Source organism: Geotrypetes seraphini, chromosome 4 (genome assembly GCF_902459505.1).
Source record: "Geotrypetes seraphini chromosome 4, aGeoSer1.1, whole genome shotgun sequence".
NCBI lineage: Eukaryota > Metazoa > Chordata > Amphibia > Gymnophiona > Dermophiidae > Geotrypetes > Geotrypetes seraphini.
This window is the reverse complement of record NC_047087.1, coordinates 225,383,027-225,400,558: the sequence shown is the minus strand read 5'-3', so window position 1 is coordinate 225,400,558 and position 17,532 is coordinate 225,383,027. Positions and strand designations below refer to the sequence as shown.

At 42.2% G+C, this 17,532-nt stretch overlaps 1 protein-coding gene across 4 annotated transcripts in view; it reads right to left on the bottom strand.

Moving 5' to 3' along the window:
• The window catches only part of KCNMA1 (potassium calcium-activated channel subfamily M alpha 1), a 1,372,671-nt gene that overhangs the window by 1,069,242 nt on the left and 285,897 nt on the right, over positions 1-17,532 (bottom strand). For all 4 annotated transcript variants that reach the window (XM_033940852.1, XM_033940853.1, XM_033940854.1 and 1 more), the window contains exon 2: positions 10,188-10,355. In XM_033940852.1, the coding sequence (XP_033796743.1) occupies positions 10,188-10,355 (168 nt within the window). The remainder of the gene's footprint in view (positions 1-10,187; positions 10,356-17,532) is intronic.

Genomic DNA, 17,532 nt, shown 5'->3' with positions numbered 1-17,532 from the left:
CACAGAAATACTGTATAATGGTAACTCAAAGATAAAGCGACGTCTCAATCCGTCACTGTAAAAAGCCGTCAAAAGGATATGCCTAGCCTTCGCCTGCCTGCCTGACAATTGTGTGCTAAATGATTTAGGCTCACTGTTTGTTTATAGAATAGCGCCTAGCATTTACATGCTTAACTGACAACGACTTGCACCAATCACACATAATACTATTCTATAAACTAGGTGCTCTATTGACAGCTAATTTAGGTGCTGACTTACAGAATTGACCTTTCTGGGTATATTGCTAGAGGGAGCGATTTGAGTGGCTTAGGTGAGGCTAAGATGGAGCTAAAATCTGCACATGTATTCATTTCAGAAAGAGAAGGCATGTGGATGTCCCTATATTTCAATGTATAGGCTTACAGCTGCTCACTTGCGTGTGTAGGTTTGGACCACCCCTCAGCTGGAGGGATTATGGGAGTTTGTGCCCAGTGCTTCTTTCTCCCTCCAATTTTAGTGAAACGGTGTGGTAGCTGTGTTAGTCCACTGTTTGAGATGATATATAGAATTAAACAAAAATAATAAAAGTAATACCTTTTTTATTGGACTAACTTAGTGCATTGTTTGATTAGTTTTTGAAGGTGATGCTTCTTCAGATGAGAGGGGGGGGTTTAGATGAGGTGTAAGACAAAGGGGTGTAGGGTGGGCGAGAAACAGAGAGACATTCACTCGGCAGCCCCTCAATATCTCTCCTCAGATCTCCCCCCTATCCTCCCTCCCGTGAATTCTTTTCATCATGTAAGTCCCTTCTATTCCTACCCTTCTCCCCCATTGCCAATTCCAGACTTCGTCCCTTCTATTTTGCTGCACCATATGCCTAGAACAGACTGCCTGAGTCATTATGTCAATCTTCATCTCTAGCAGTATTCAAATCCAAGCTAAAAGCTCACTTTAATGAGGTTGCTTTTAACTCCTAACTCCCACTCACCATAAGATATCGCTGTCCATCTTACCATTCTCTCTGTGAGAAACTCCCCAACCCCTGTATGTCCTGTTTGTCTGTCTAAATTAGATTGTAATCTCTTCTGAGAAGGGACTGTCTACTAGATATTAAATACACATTGTACAGCACTGTGTACGCTTTTCAGCACTTTAGAAATGATAAATAGTAGTAGTAGGACCTCTTGAAGGACTGCAATGTCTTTGTCAACATGCCCAACCGAGTAGGCATTCAACCACAATCTTCTGCTACTTTAGTGAAAAACATACAAAAAAATCACTATGGGCTTTTTTTTACAGGCCACGATAGAGGTTTCTACCATGGGCCAGCAAAGTAAATTCTCCAATGTGCATAGGAATTCTCACCGGCTTGCAGTAGAAACCTCTACCGCAGTTTTGTAAAAGCCAACATATATTTTTATCTAAATCGCATTGCTTTAATATTAAAATATTTGCATAGCTCTGTTCTCATCCTCACATTATATTGTAGAGGAAAGTGCCTCCCTCATTTATAGAAATATGTAATGAGTTACAACATAACTTTCTCTGAGAGCAATTATTATAACTTACCTGACTGCCTGGTGCTTTTATCTGCTTAAAACCTAAAGCTGTATCTCAGTTAATAAAAATCTAATCTCTCTAATGAATGACTCAAAACTAATTGCTCCTACTAATCTATTGCATATTCTCTGTGACACCATGGCATGCTTAATTCCCATCCATTAGCAAGGTTCAATGAGGTCTTGATTTCTCAGTAATTCTAAGCTTACTCCTAAAAGCTCACCCTTTGCACTCTCTCAAAATCTATGACTATTAGAAGCTAGCCATATCTGAACCCACTGGCAGACTGTGTGAATATTTGTGAGTTACTATGATTCTCATTTCATTTTTAAAATCTCTTTATTGCAATTTTCAATACAATAATACAAACAAGAAAAGAAAATGCATAAGGTACAATGCTTTAAGAACAATCATTCATAGAAGTACAACAAATGAAAAAGAGGCACGTAGAGCCATGAGCCAGCATACAAAATCATGCCTCCTTCCATGCCCAAAAACAGTATAATAAATCAACTGTACAGCAAGGTACCCCTACCCCATTACATCAGAGAAGAAAAAGACCTCAGTCAATTTAAGAAACTTTTAAAAAGCCCTCTTTGTAAAGACGCGTTTAATCTTTAACCTCCTTCTTTAGATACAAATACTAGGGCTTGGATTTTTTACCCCTTCTCATTGTCTCATCCCTTATTTTCTCTCTCTCCTTAAGCCATGAAAATGTAACTTTACCCCTTTATCCTCATGTTCCATGTATGTCTAAAAATTGTTAGTCCCAAGACTTGTGTTTGTTGTTTATTTATTGTAACCCGCTTTTAATGAAGTTGTTAATCGCTTAGTAAATCGAATAAGCGACCCATCAAATATAAATAAAAACTTGAAACTTGAAGGTCTTACACTGTGATGCAAAACATTGCAGCAAAAAGGAAATATGCATGTGGAGAGGAGATGAAGGAAGAACAAATACATTCTCTATGCAAAAAAAAATTAGATTAAAAATCCTGCTATAATCCTGCTATGAGGAGGTGCTGAAACGTTTATCAGCCCTACCAAGAAAAGAATGATGTGGATATGGTTCAATCAATAATCAGAAACAATGTCAAAACACAGAATTTCATTTCAGCAAATTGGCATTTAGGGCTCCTTTTACTAAAGTGCGCTAGCGGTTTTAGCGCGTGCGCTAAACGCTAACACCTCCATAGAGCTTGCGTTAGTATTTTCCATTTAGCACAGGGTTCACGCGCGCTAGTCTTCAGCACACGCTAAAACCGCTAGCACACCTTAGTAAAAGGAGCCCTTAGTGAAATAAGATAACTCTTCAGCTACAGTGGCAAAATAATGCTCAGAATTTAGGAAGTTGGTTGGTTGGGCTGAGAACGTACCCCCTTGTAGTCAGTTTGCCTGCACAGTTTTGAAATAGCATCACGTTTTCTCAAAATTGTCTGCAATTAATGTACGGGAAGATATTTACTATAAAGAACTGTGCACTGAAAAACCTAGATCAAGGGTGTCCAACCTTTTGGCTTCCCTGGGCCGCATTGGATGAAAAAAAATTTCTGGGGCCGCACAAACACTAACACTAGCTGATGAGCAAAAAAAAAAAGGGTTGAGCAGGTCCCAAATTTGCAATCACTAATATAGAAGATGCACGTATCGAATAATAAACCTTCATTAAAGGGACACTGTGGAGAGGAACCCAAAAAAGCAGTAATACTTACCCTGACTGAGTGATCCTCCACGTGCACCGCTGACAGTGGGAGCAGCCACAGGCTTCCGCATCCGCACTCTGATGAGCAGGGATGCACACCCCTGGTTTTCCTATTCACTTTTATTACAGCTACGGTGAACCTCTTCAAAGGTGAGCCTCATCAGAGCGGAGATGCTGAATCAGCTATCAGCGGTGCACATGGAGGATCAGGGTAAATATTATTGCTTTTTTGGGCCTCCCACTTTGAGCTTAGGCTCCCTCAAAATGAACATCTCCCCTGCTGTAGCTAGTAGGGATCCTCAAACCTCACCAACTGATAGCCACCTCCTCCCCCTCCAACTTCCCAAGTTCTGCAGCTGGCAGCAATATTGCAGAGCTGCTACCTTCCCTCCTCCCTGCCCCCCCTCCTTGGCTTTCATTCATGCATGAAAGCAGTGGCAGCTTGATGATATTGCCATTGGATGCAAAACTTGGCGTTTTTGAGTTGCCAGACCGGAGGAAGATGTCTTCAGTTGGCAGGGCTTGGGAGTCCCCACTAGCTCAAATATTTATAAATTGCACTCAGGAAAGGAAAAAACTTTGGTGCCCATTCACTAATTTTTGGATTCCAGTCCCTCCCCCAAATCAGCTGTATTTGACTGCGCCACTGAATACAAAAATAATTGTAATGCACATATCCCAAAGCTAACATATTCCAGTTAATAAATTCAAAATAAAACAATTTTTTCTACCTTGTTGTCTGGATGTTTTGCTTTTCCATCATCTTGGTCCCAGTTTCTCTTTCTGCTTTTTGTCTATCTTCAACTAATTCTCTTTCCAGTGTCTGCTGTCCATTTTTTTTTCTCCTCTTCTCTCTTGTTCCATTTCCTTCTTTTGCCTGTCTCCAACGTATTGATTTTTCCCTTTCTGCTTTCTTAACTTTTTCTTTTTTTTTTTTTGCCTCTGTCCACTCAAATCTTGTCTTCTTTCTCAACCTTCTTCTTTTAAATATTCAGCTACTCTCAATTCTCCATCTTCTCTCAGTCCCTAGCTCTCCCATTTCCCATCTCACTCCTTTCCTAGCCTCCTATTTCCTGCTATCTACTCTCCATTACCACATTTCTACCAATGTACTCACTGCTCTCTCACTCATCTTGTCATCTCCCTTTTGACTTCATCCACATGGCTCACCGCTTTCAAAATCCCCCTCCCTCTCTCCTCTGGTCAGGCTATAACTCCATGTCTCTTTCTTTCCATCTCCTAGCATCTTCTTATCCCAGCTCTCTTCCTTTCTGCCCTCCCATGGGTCCATCTCTGCTCCTCCTATCTCCATGGTCCAACATTTTGTTCCTTCTCTTTTCTGGTTTTCTTCTTCCCTCCCCCCTTGATGCTCTGCCTTCCATCCACAGGCCTAACATTTCTCCCTCCCTCCCTTCCATCCCCAGAACTGTCTCTCCCTTTCTCTTCCCAACTTCCTCCATCCCATCTCTCCCCCTGCCTGCCTGCCCCCCTTCCCCAGGGCCACCATTTCTCCCTTTCTCTGCCCAACAGTTCTCCCTTCAAGTATCTCTTTCCCTCTTCCTCCACACCACCCCAGGTCCAACTTCTCTTCCTTCAGAACACTGCCCACCATCTCTCTCTGTCCTCTGTTTCTGGCCCCATAAGCTCTCCCCCCCCATGCCCAATCTAGCACTCTTTTAATATCCTCCCCCTCTGTATTAAAAAAAAAAAAAAAAAAAAGTCCAGGAGGCTTCGTCGGTCCAGTATGTTCTCCCCCTTCTCTACGTGCCCATGCATCTCTACCTACTTCAATTTTAGAAAATCTGTAAAAACAAATTTGTTTAATCAATTTGTAACCTAAGAATTTTATAGCTTTCCACTTCTTCCATTCTGTAAGCTTGTATTCAATGACTTTTGTGTCCACTTCGCTGTTTGGCCAGCACCTTTCGTTGTAAACTGCCTCGAACTATCATGGCTTGTATTCGATAACTCTATATTGTGACCACTTCGCTGATTGTCCATCTTGTTGTAAACCGCCTCAAACTATCATGGCTTTGGTGGTATATAAGAATAAAATTATTATTATTATTACCTCACTCCTCTCCCACCACCATGTCCAATAATTTTCTCTCTTTCCCTCCCTCCTCTCTCTACACAACATTTCTCCTCTTCCCTAGTCATACACCAAATTCTCCCTTTCTATTCTCTCCCTCACCTCAGCATCTCTTTCCCTCACTCCCTCCATTCTTCCATCTTATGGCTCATGCTCCCCTTTCTCTTTCCCTTCATTCTGAGTCCTAAGTTCATGCACCTCCTTCATTCCTTCCATCATTTGTTCTGTTTGTGCTCCCTCCCTCTCAAGTCCCAACACGTTCTTCTTCCTCCCTTCTGTGCCGCGGGTGTTTACCTTCTTGCCGGCTCCCTCCTCCATCTTGCTACAGCGTTCGCTCAAAGCCACAGGCAGTAGCTCCTATGCGCCTCCTGCGGCTGATCTGGAAGTCTTCTCTCTGACATCGCGACATCAGAGGGAACGCTTCTGGGTCAGCTGTAGAAGCTGCTGCCCGCGGCTTTGAGTAAACGCTGCAGCTAGAAGGAGGAGGGAGCTGGCAAGAAGGTAAACACCCAGAGGAGGCAGAGGAAAATGCCGCATCACCCTTGAGTGGGGCCCCACAAAATACCTCACAGGGCCGTATGAAGCCCGTGGGCTGGACACCCCTGACCTAGATGGTAACACAGATTGTCATTGCTATTTGGGTTTTTGCCATGTACTAGTGACCTGGATTGGCCACCATGGAGATGGGCTAGATCAGGGTTCTCAAAGTCCCTCCTCGAGGTCCGCAATCCAGTCGGGTTTACAGGATTTCCCCAATGAATATGCATGAGATCTATTTGCATGCACTGCTTTCATTGTATGCTAATAGATCTCATGCATATTCATTGGGGAAATCCTGAAAACCCGACTGGATTGCGGCCCTCGAGGAGGGACTTTGAGACCCCCCCTGGGCTAGATGGACTATTTGGTCTGGCCCAGTAAGGCTATTCCTATGTTCTTAGTGTAAAACACAAAAGTGAATTTTCAGCTGAGAATATAAATCCTTAATTTGACTGAAGATAGGCACCTAACTATAAAACCAGTGCTATTTAACATTTTTATAAATGGCAAGTGAAGTAACTAAATTTGCAGGTGACACAAAGCCATTCAAGTTGTTAAAACACATGCGGAGTGTGAAAAATTTTTAGAAAGACCTTCGGAAAAATGGAAGACTGGGCATTCAAATATTAGATGAAATTTATGTGAACAAATGCAAAATGATGCACATTGGGAAGAATAATTCAAATCATAATTACCAGATGCAAGGGTCCACCTTAGTAGTCAGCACCCCAAAAAAGATCTAGGTGTCATTGTAGACAGTTTGCTGAAATCTTTTGTCAGTGTGCAACAGTGGCCAAAAAAAGCAAACAGAATGCTAGAAAGTTTTAGGAAATAGAGGGTAAATAAGACCAAGAATATTATATTGCCTCTGTATTGCTCCATGGTGCGACCTCACCTTGAGTATTGCTTTCAATTCTGGTTGCCGTATTTCAAAAAAGACATAGCAGGAATTAGAAAAGAGTGACGAAAAAGTAAAGGGGATGAAACTCCTGTCATTACAGGAAGGGGCTAAAGAGGGTAGGACTTTTTACCTGGGAAAAGAGATGTCTAAGGGGGGGAAATATTATTGAGGTCTACAAATTCCTGAGTGGTGTAGAATGGCTAAAAGTGAATATATTTTTTACTGTTTCAAAAATGAAAAAGGCTAGGGGACATGGAAATACCTTTAAAATAAATAAAGAGGAAATCTTTTCACTCAATAATAATTAAGCTCTGGAACTCTTTGCCAGATGATGTGATAACAGTAGTTAGCATAGCTGGCCTTTAAAAAAAAAAGGTTTGGACAGGTTTCCGGTGGAAACATTCCATAGTCTGCTATGAGACAGACATAGGGAAAGCCACTCCTTACCCTGAGATCGGTAGCATGGAATGTTACTACTATCTGGGTTTCTGCCAGGTACTTGTGACCTGGATTGGCCACTGTTGGAAACGGGATATTGGGCTTAACAGTCCATTGGTCTGACTCAGTATGGCTGTTCATTTGTTCTCAATCTAATTTAGGTGCTCCTTTTATCAAGCAGCAATAGAGCCTTTTACCACAGGCCAGCTCTGAAGCTCATTCAGTTCCTATGAGTGTCGGAGCATTTACCTCACTGGCCTGCGGTAAAAGGCTCTACCATTGCTTGATAAAAGGAGTCCTTAGAAGTCTAAATTTAGCTCAAGCTTCGCTCTGAAAGATTCCAGCTATTCAATCCATTCCTATGCTGGGCTTAAGGCTCCTTAGAGGATGTTGTAGTACACCCTACAGAATCTTCTCCTTTCGGGACTTATTTCCAGAGAAACATAATTGCCACTCAACCTGCAAAACTGGATACCCGGATCTCCAACCTGCTGATGACCACCTCAGACTACAAGACATTCAGAAAAGAAATAAAAACTATACTTTTCAAGAAATTCCTAAATCAGCCCTAACTTCACGTACTATTAACAACGCTAAAATTGACAAAAGATTACTACCTTACTACCCCAGCAATAACAATTATGCTACCAATGTAACCTCCATTTACACACTTCTTGTAAGCTGTATAAATCCTTGCCCCAAAAATGTCAAAAGATCTACTATCTACCACTCTAGTATATCATCTGTTCTTCCATTGTAACCTCCCGTTATATAAATCTTTTGTAAGCTGCCTTGAACCGCAAGGTAATGGCGGAATAGAAATTCCCATAATGTAATGTAATGTAATGTAATGTAATTTAGAGACTTAGAGGAGGTTAAGTCTTTTATGTTCTTTTCTGGACTTTATAAATTCTAAGCTTACCAGTAGTCAGATTCAACCAACAGCTATAAATTCTCATGAAGTGCTTTTAATTTGGTTAAATTCTGTCCAGAAATTGTACCTCCAAATTTTGTAAATATGACTTGCTGCTAGAAGCACTAGGTCTCAGAAAAAGTGCTTAAGTACATTTTCTCTGTAAATAAAACTATACTCCTTTTTAAAACGATAGCTGAAGAATTCATTTGGCCTTATCTACTTATTTTCTAGTTTTGGATGTAGATGGGCATGAAAGGCAGTGATCCCCCAAATATTCCATATGCTGGAACTGAATGGGCCTCCTACCCCTTGCCTCCCTTTCCCCCAAACTAAGTGGGCAATCTACTGTATACCTATGGCTTGTGTCATAAGTCACTCCCCTTCATGAGTGAAAACCCCTTTCACTGTATGATCTGGCAACCCTGCAGTAAATATTCATCCTACTGCAATATCTGATCGACTGCTGAAAGAATCCTAAAGTCACTGTCAGGATTTAGTCTCAGAAAAGGGTTACATTGACTTTATAGAATAGAGCAGGGGTAGGGAACTCCGGTCCTCGAGAGCCGTATTCCAGTCGGGTTTTCAGGATTTCCCCAATGAATATGCATGAGATCTATTTGCTTGCACTGCTTTCAATGCATATTCATTGGGGGAAATCCTGAAACCCCGACTGGAATACGGCTCTCGAGACCAGAGTTCCCTACCCCTGGAACAGAGTAGGCATGTTTCAAACTCTACTCTCAGAATATGACATTTAAATTTAGCTCTTTTCCATTTTTGATTAGTAAACTAATGTCGCTCACTTACCCCCTCCTATTACAAATTCGTGCTAGCGTTTTTAGCACCAGGCCGCCGCGGTAACAGCTCTGTCGCTCATGGAATTCCTATGAGTGTCCTGAGCTATAACTTCCGTGGCCGATGCTAGAGAAGCGCTAGTGCTGCTTTGTAAAGGAGGGGATTAGTGCAGAAAGTGCTATTCCATCTATTTTGTTCTGTACTAACTCTCTTATATTTTGCTTTTAATCCAAAGAATATGAAGTGGATTAGAATAAAAAGAGAAGCCTTCTCAACAGAGAATTAAAAATCAATTTTCCTGAAAAATCATTTAAAATACAGCAATTGGTCCTAAATATACAGCTTTTAATTTTAATTATTTTAATTAATTATTCAATCAGCTTCAATGGCACGGTCAATTACCACGCCATTTAAGCTAATTGATTTAATTTAGGCTAGGCAGCCTCAATTACAGCACCATTTTTAGAATCAGACCCTTTGACCCATATTCTAAAAATGGCACCTAAGTGCAAAATGACATTTAAAAGTTGTCTTAAAACAAAAATTCAAGGCGCCTAGCGGCACCTAAAAACACGGGCACCAGTATCACGTCTAAGGAGGCACTCTATGACACTTAATGCCACTGTAGGTGTGGCTAACGCCAGAAGTAGTGTTAAGCATCATAAAGGAGCCTCCAAAGACACGATTCATGTAAAAGGTAGACACTTGAAATGTAGGTCTTGAAAACCCTGGCCTACATTTCCAAAGTCACGATTCTATAAACGATGCCGTCCCATGATTGGCACGCAGTCGGCGGCCACTTAGTGGCTAGCCCCAACCAAGCAATCTAACCATGCAGCTGCAGCAGCTAGTTTCACTTTGAGTATCGGCCATTGTGTCTATTAATTTAGACCCTCTTTAATCAAGCCGCGTTAGGGGTTTTTATCACTGGCTGCAGTGATGAAAACTCCGACGCTCATAAAATTCCTATGAGCGTCGGAGCTTTTACCACAGTCGCTTGCAATAAAAAAACAAAAAACAACAATGTGGCTTGATAAAAGGGGGTCTTAATTTTAACTTTGCTTCCCTAGTTATTAAATTACATTTTGCAACTGGTGTAACAGACACCATGAAGGACAATTTTTACCATGAAGGACAATTTTATTACCCAAAAAGGAATCTTTGCACAAGATATTGAAACAAATATTCCCAAAAGCAAAGCAGTGTGCCAAAACAAACAATTTTGAAGAAAAAAAAGAAAAAAGTAATTATGGAAGAAACATACCAGGACTCTTCCAGTCAGAGTCTGAGCAGATATCATCACCCCTGCCCAGTCCTTTACAGAGGTCATCCATCCCACTTCTGCCGTTGCTACAGTCTCTTCTTTCTCATCGGCATTCTTGTAATCTACATCACTCTGGTTACCTCCACCATTGGTAACTTTCTGTGCCTCCTGGAAATAAAGGAGAAAACATACCAAATGTTCATCAATGCAGCAAATAATGAAGAACTGTCAATAAATTTTGTTAACAATCCATATGGATAACTGTCATATCTATAAGTAAAATATCACAAAAACAAAGCAGTCGGGCAACTCAAACCATCCTACATGTCTTTGTAGAAGGTACGAGCCATACTGAAGATAGTTACATTAGTATTCTATAACTGAGACATCCAGGTTCCATCATGGAAGAGGCTCCTAACGTCTGCCCTTGGGGTGCCTAGTTATAATAGTTATAGAATTGCCATCTACGAATGCACATGTGTGTTCACATACATAAATGGCCATTTTCCAGTTGAGCGCTATTCTATAAAATTGTACCTAGATGCAACAGTATATACTTTGCGGTTGGTCATTCACATGGGTGGAGTTTGGACAGAATATGGGCAGGGTGCATTCTCATATATATGTAGATTACAAAATACTACACATGTTCTTTAATAATCTAGTTGTAAACATTTCCAGCAGCTCCATGTCTAATGTAAAGGACTGTGCCCAAAATATAGATGTATTTTTGACCTATTACACTAGAATTCTATAAAGGAAAGTAGGCACCTACTTTTGGCCCCCTTTTATGAAGCTGTATTAGGCTTTTTTATTGCTGGCCGTGACAATATTAGTCAAACGTGGCTTCATGAAAGGGGGCCTTTATTTTTATACAATAAAAGACTTTTAATACTCATTATTTTTATAAAATATCTTCCTAATAGGTGTGTTTCTGGCACCTAAAAATAGCCAGCCCTTTATAGTATTAACCTCTGCAGTGCAGAGCTATGCTTTTACTGTAAACGGTTGACTGTGGTACTTTTTGGTGGTTGGTATGGAACCCAAAGAATATAAAATCAGTATCAAAATCTCTAAAGTTTCATGAAAATTTTAGTATTTTTTTTCTTTTATCTTGTTAAAGTTGTCAATCGTACTTTTGAAAAGTAATCAAAATTACATATCACTGATTACTTTTCTGATGTTTGTACAAGTGGAGGGGGCATAATTGAAAGAGAACCACCTAAGTCCGATTTGGACAGTAGGGCGCTAGTCGTCCAAAGTCGGCAAGGCATAAATATCCATGCTTGAAAAAATACATCTAAAGTATACATTTTTTTGAAAATTGTCCATCTGTACAATCATCCAGACCGCCACTATGTCTATCTTTATACCATACTCTCGACCAAAAATATGTCCAAGTCAAAAACGTCCAAAACAAGACCTTCCTATAAGCGTCAGGAGCAGCGCAGAGCATTCAGGGTGTGCCAGCCTGCACTAAAAAACCGCTTCCACAGTTTTGTAAAACAGGGAGAGGGTTGGGGGGGGGGAGTAAATAAATAAATAATGCTTTGAAATATGGGGTCATGCATTTGAGCTGCAAAAATCCAAATGCAGCTGTACACTTTAGGGGATGAAATAATTCTGTGCACAAAAGAGGAATAGGAATTTAGTGTCATATCTTACGGTGTCCAAACAGGGAAAAAAAAGTGATGGCAAAAGCCAGAAAGATGCTTAGGTGCATAGAGAAAAAAATGGCTTGCAGAAAAATGGTAATGTTGAACAGAGGTATTAAGTCTCAGGTGAGATCTCATTAACCCACACACACACACACTTTTACAAAACCGCAGAAGCGGTTTTTAATGCAGGCCAGCACACTGAATGCTCTGCGCTGCTCCCGATGCTCATAGGAACTTGATGAGTGTCTGAGCAGCGCAGAGCATTCAGCGCACCGGCCTGCACTAAAAACCACTTTTGTGGTTTTGTAAAAAAGGAGGGGAGGCTAGTATAGCGATATTTAAATACATAAATGATACTAATGCACAAGAAGAGTCTATTTCAATTGAAATGAAGTTCTAGAATTAGGGAGCTTAGGATGAAGGTGAAAGGGGACAGACTCAGGAGTAACCTAAGGAAATACTTTTTCACAGAAAAGGAGGTGAATGTGTGGCATGGCCTTCTTGTGGAGATGGTGGAAACATGGAGGGGCATTTTTGAAAAAAAAGGTCTAAGTCCAACTTGAACTTTTCCAGCTGAACTTCCAAAGTTGGAGGTATAAAAATAGCCATTTTCAAAAGGCAAACTGTTGGGACATCCAAATATAAATATAAATATATATATTCAGGGCAGTACTACCAGTCCTGCATTCAGGGGCCCGGAGCTGACAGGGGGCCCGGGCCAGTAGCGTACCTAGGGGGGGCGGTGCGCCCCGGGTGCACACCCCAAGGGAGTGCACAGGAGAGAGAGCTGAACGGGGACAATGGGGGACCCGCGGGGTTAAATATAACTCGAACCGCGAGGCTCGTCTTCTACTCCGACTGCCCTGCCGCTCACACAGCCGACCGGAAGTCTTCCCCGACGTCAGCGCTGACGTCGGAGGGAGGGCTTAAGCAAAGCACTGAAGTTGGGGAAGACTTCTGGTCGGCTATGTGTGCACGGCGGGACAGGCAGGAAATAGAAGACAAGCCTACGCGGCTCGAGCTACATTTTGCTGAGAAAGTTGCTAAGATGGGCTGGGAGGCAAACGGGGAACACAAAAGGGGGAGGGAGTGCGTTTTGGACACAAGGCATGAACTTGGGACAGAGGAAGGGAGGGAAAGAGATGCTGAGGTGGGGAAGGGAATGCATTTTTGGACACAGAAGGCATGGACTTGGGAGAGAGGAAGGGAGGGAAAGAGATGCAGAGGTAGGGGAGGGAATGGGATTTTGGACACAGAAGGCATGGACTTGGGAGAGAGGAAGGGAGGGAATGGGTTTTTGGACATAGAAGGCATGTACTTGGGATAGAGGAAGGGAGGGAAAGAGATGCTGAGGTGGGGGAGGGAATGGGCTTTTGGACACAGAAGGCATGGACTTGGGAGAGAGGAAGGGAGGGAAAGAGATGCTGAGGTGGGGGAAGGAATGGGTTTTTGGACATAGAAGGCATGGACTTGGGAGAGAGGAAGGGAGGGAAAGAGATGCTGAGGTGGGGGAGGGAATGGGTTTTTGAACACAGAAGGCATGGACTTGGGATAGAGGAAGGAAGGGAAAGAGATGCTGAGGTGGGGGAGGGAATGGGTTTTTGGACACAGAAGGCATGGACTTGGGAGAGAGGAAGGGAGGGAAAGAGATGCTGAGGTGGGGGAGGGAATGTGTTTTTGGCACAGAAGGCAAGGACTTGGGAGAGAGGAAGGGAGGGAAAGAGATGGTTGTGTACACGGGGAATAGAAGAAAGGAGAATTTTTGGTCATAGGGAGGGAGTGAGGTACAGACAGTGGCATACCAAGGTGGGGGTGGGGTCAGTCTGCCCCGGGTTTACGCCCCAAGGGGGTGCACATCTGGCCACCCTCCAGTGTTCTCCCTAGGCTGGCAAATTGCGTCTCTTTAGCCACTTGAGTGCCACCGCCACCATTGGGAACAGGCCGGTGCCAAGTTCTCCCTGTTTTTCCCTGTGGGGCCGACCAACTCTCGCCACCCGCGTCAATTCTGACGTCGGAGAGGACGTTCTGGGCCAGCCAATCGCTGCCTGGCTGGCCCAGAACGTCCTCTCCGACGTTAGAATTGACGTCGAGTGGCGAGAGTTGGTCGGCCCCGCGGGGAAGAGAAGCAGGGCGAACTCGGCACCGGCCTGTTCCCGATAGCGGCAGTGGCAGCCTATTCCCCAGTGGCGGTGACAGCATTTTCCCAATGGTGGTGGCATAGGGGAGGGCAAGGAGAAAAAAAGAAAGGGGGGACAGGGAGCCAGAAAAAAAAAAAAAGAAAGGGGGCTGGGTGAAACAAAGAAAAATGGGGCACGGAGAGAGAGAGAAAGACAGACATACAGAATGAAAGGGGGTATATGGAGAGAGAGAAAAAGAAAGAAGGGGGCAGGGTGAAACAAAGAAAAAGTTTGTGGAGGGAATGAGGTCTGGAGGAGAGGAAGCATACAGGAGGCTGAAAGAAGGGAAGAAATATTGGATGCACAGTCAGAAGAATAAAGTGCAACCAGAGACTGATGAAATTACCAAAGGTAGGAAAATGATTTTATTTTCAATTTAGTGATCAAAATGTGTCCGTTTTGAGAATTTATATATGCTGTCTATATTTTGTACTATGGCCCCCTTTTACTAAACCGCAATAGCGTTTTTTAGCACAGGGAGCCTATGATCTTCAAGAGCAGCGTGGGGCATTCAGCGCAGGTCCCTGCACTAAAAACCGCTATCGCAGTTTAGTAAAAAGGGAGGGGGAATATTTGTCGATTTTGTATAGTTGTTACTGAGGTGACATTGCATAAAGTCATCTGCCTTGATCTCTTTGAAAACCCACGGAATATAAATGATAATTAACATTTTCTCTGCGTACAGCGTGCTTTGTGTTTTAAAAATTTTATTCTTGGTAGATCATTTTGACTTGGCCACAAAGGTAAGGGGGAGGGAGGGGAGCTGCTGAAAGAGTCTACCTTGACGTGGTTGCAGGCTTACAAATCTTTTGGTCAAAGAGTGCGGCGACAGAGAAAAGTATGTGTGTATTCGGCCCATGGAAGAAGGGGGGTCAGGGGGGGAAGGGGTGCGTGGGGGGCCCAATAGGATTGCTCAGTAAGGGGCCCAGAAATTTCTGATGGCGGCCATGTATATATATATATTTTAGTCCACTTAGACGTCTTGGCCACTGGGATGTCTAGGCTGCCAGAACATCTAACTTTATACTCCATTTTCAATCAGAAAAACATCTAGGTTGAAAACGTCTTAATCCTGACCTTTTGGACATGGGTGGGGCCAGCATAGTAATTGGACTGGCCACGTAGACATCCCGACAGAGCAATGGGGCACCTTAGAGAGCACTGCTGTGAACTTCACATAAAGAGTGCCAGCTGTATCTCACCATAACCTCCTTATAATTTAGCCTCCCAATACCCCCCCCCCAAAAAAAAAAAAAAAAACAACTACTATACTCTCAGGTACCATCCCAATAGCACTTATGGCTGCAGGTGGCACCTATATGACAGTATAGTAGGTTTTGTGTGGGTTCACATGTTCTACCATAAAATGCACTGGGTAGTGTGGCTTATGGGCCTGGGTCTTCCTTTCTGTCATTCATGAATCCACCCATCAGGCTACTTAAGACACCTGTGTGCAGCTCTACTATGCTTCCCCATACCAGATGCTGGTATGTACCTTTTTGTTCTCATTTTTGTGTGGTGGAAGGGAGTCAATGAGTACTGGGGGAGTGTGGGGGTGTCTTATCTTGATGCATGCAGTGGTCATCTAGTCAGTTTGGGCACCTCTGTGGCACTTAGACCCTTCTAAAAACAGGTCTAGTTCCAAACATATAAGTTCAATCCAGGATGTCTTGCTAAAATGTTCAATTATCGCTGCAAGACATCCATGTCTAACCCGCCCTTGAGACTACCCAAAGCCTGCCCATAACATGCCTCCACCTTGCCCATCTCTTGCTCTGAATGTACAGAGGCTGGAACATCCAAGCGATTAGGATGTCCAAGTGACAATTTAGGATGCTCTTTGGATGTCTTATGTTTTTTGACTATGAACCTTATAGCCTCTATCTTCATGCAAGAAAGCCTGGAATAGTTACATAGGATCTCTAAGGAAAAGGAAGGGATAGAAGATATAATGGATGGGCAAACTCGACAGGCCATATGGTCCTTTATTTTTCTCTGTTTCTTTGAGGAACAATAAGTAGCTCTAATATGTGTGACTTCTACAAATAGTTTGTAGGGATGTGTATTTATTAAGGGAAAGGGAATGGGGACTTGTATACTGCCTTTTTGTTGCTTTGGCATTTCAAAGCTGACTTTCAAAGTCATAGGCACTGGAGGATTAAGTGACTTGCCCAGGTTCACAAGGAGCAGCACTGGGATTTGATCTCACAACCTCTGGGTGCAGAGGCAGCAGCTCAACCAGTGAGCCACACCTTTCCCGTCATTAAAATGTACACATTGAGCAATATCAATCAAATTAGTGTGGCTTAAAATTAAAAACATCAACGATATTACATCATATAAGAGCAATAGCATGAAAACCTTAAAAAAAATAAAAATAAAAAAACATTCCTGCCCAGCATCTGTCTATCATCCTGTCAGGAACAATTAAATTTTTAACATTTTATAAAATGTTTTCCTGTCACTCTCCAATCTGTTCTTTGAAGGCAGTTTTTGTTCCATCATATGGGTACCAGCATGTAGAATGGCTGATTTTTCAATGAGGTTCCTCTCACTGCAAACCTTGACAAGACTACAATCACCTGCTAGGTTCATATTTCTGAAGCTTATACATAAAATATACTACTACTACTTATCATTTCTATAGCGCTACTAAACATACGCAGCACTGTACATCTAAACGGAGAAGAGACAATCCCAGCTCCAAAGAGCTTACAACCTAGTCAAAGTGGACAAGAAGGTGCATCTATAGACAATGCTCAGGTGGGGGAATTACAGAGGGAATGATAAGACAGATATTGGTGCTTAGCAGGTGACTTTACATCACTGGACCTGCAGATACTGAAGTCTTTAATGCTGCCTTCAATGCAGTTATTTTGGGTTGTTGTTTTTTTTTTGGGGGGGGGAAGGGTTTCTTAGTTCTCAGTGCCTTGAATGTCATAATCAAAACCTTAAACTGAGCTCTTTGAGAAACTGGTAATCAGTCTAACTCTGTCAAAAGGGAAGATGTTGTCATCCCAGTCACTCCTTGTTATCTTTAAAATCATCCTAGCCACTGCATTCTGCAGCAGGTGTAATCATCCCAATACATATATAAACCCAACTAGAGGACATAGCATTATTCTAGGTGCGAGACCAACAGTGTTTGTCACAGTATGTAGCACATGAAAATTCAAAATGTAGTCCAAGTAAAATAGATTAAATGTGCATTAACATGACAATTAAACATATGTTTATTAGAAGTGGAATAATTAAATTGTGTGAGGTCGATTTGCACACATTAAAATAAATTCTAACTTCTGCTAAAAAAAATTAATAAAATGAATGAAAGTAACCAAAAAAACAAAATCCAAAAATGGACTGAAGATTGTTTTTCTTGTGCATAGCCCTAATATATTTTAGATCAATGATCTCAAACTCACAGCCCGCCAGGTACTATTTTGAGGCCATCGGTATGTTTATCATAATCACAAAAGTAAAATAAAACATTTTCTTGATCATATGTCTCTT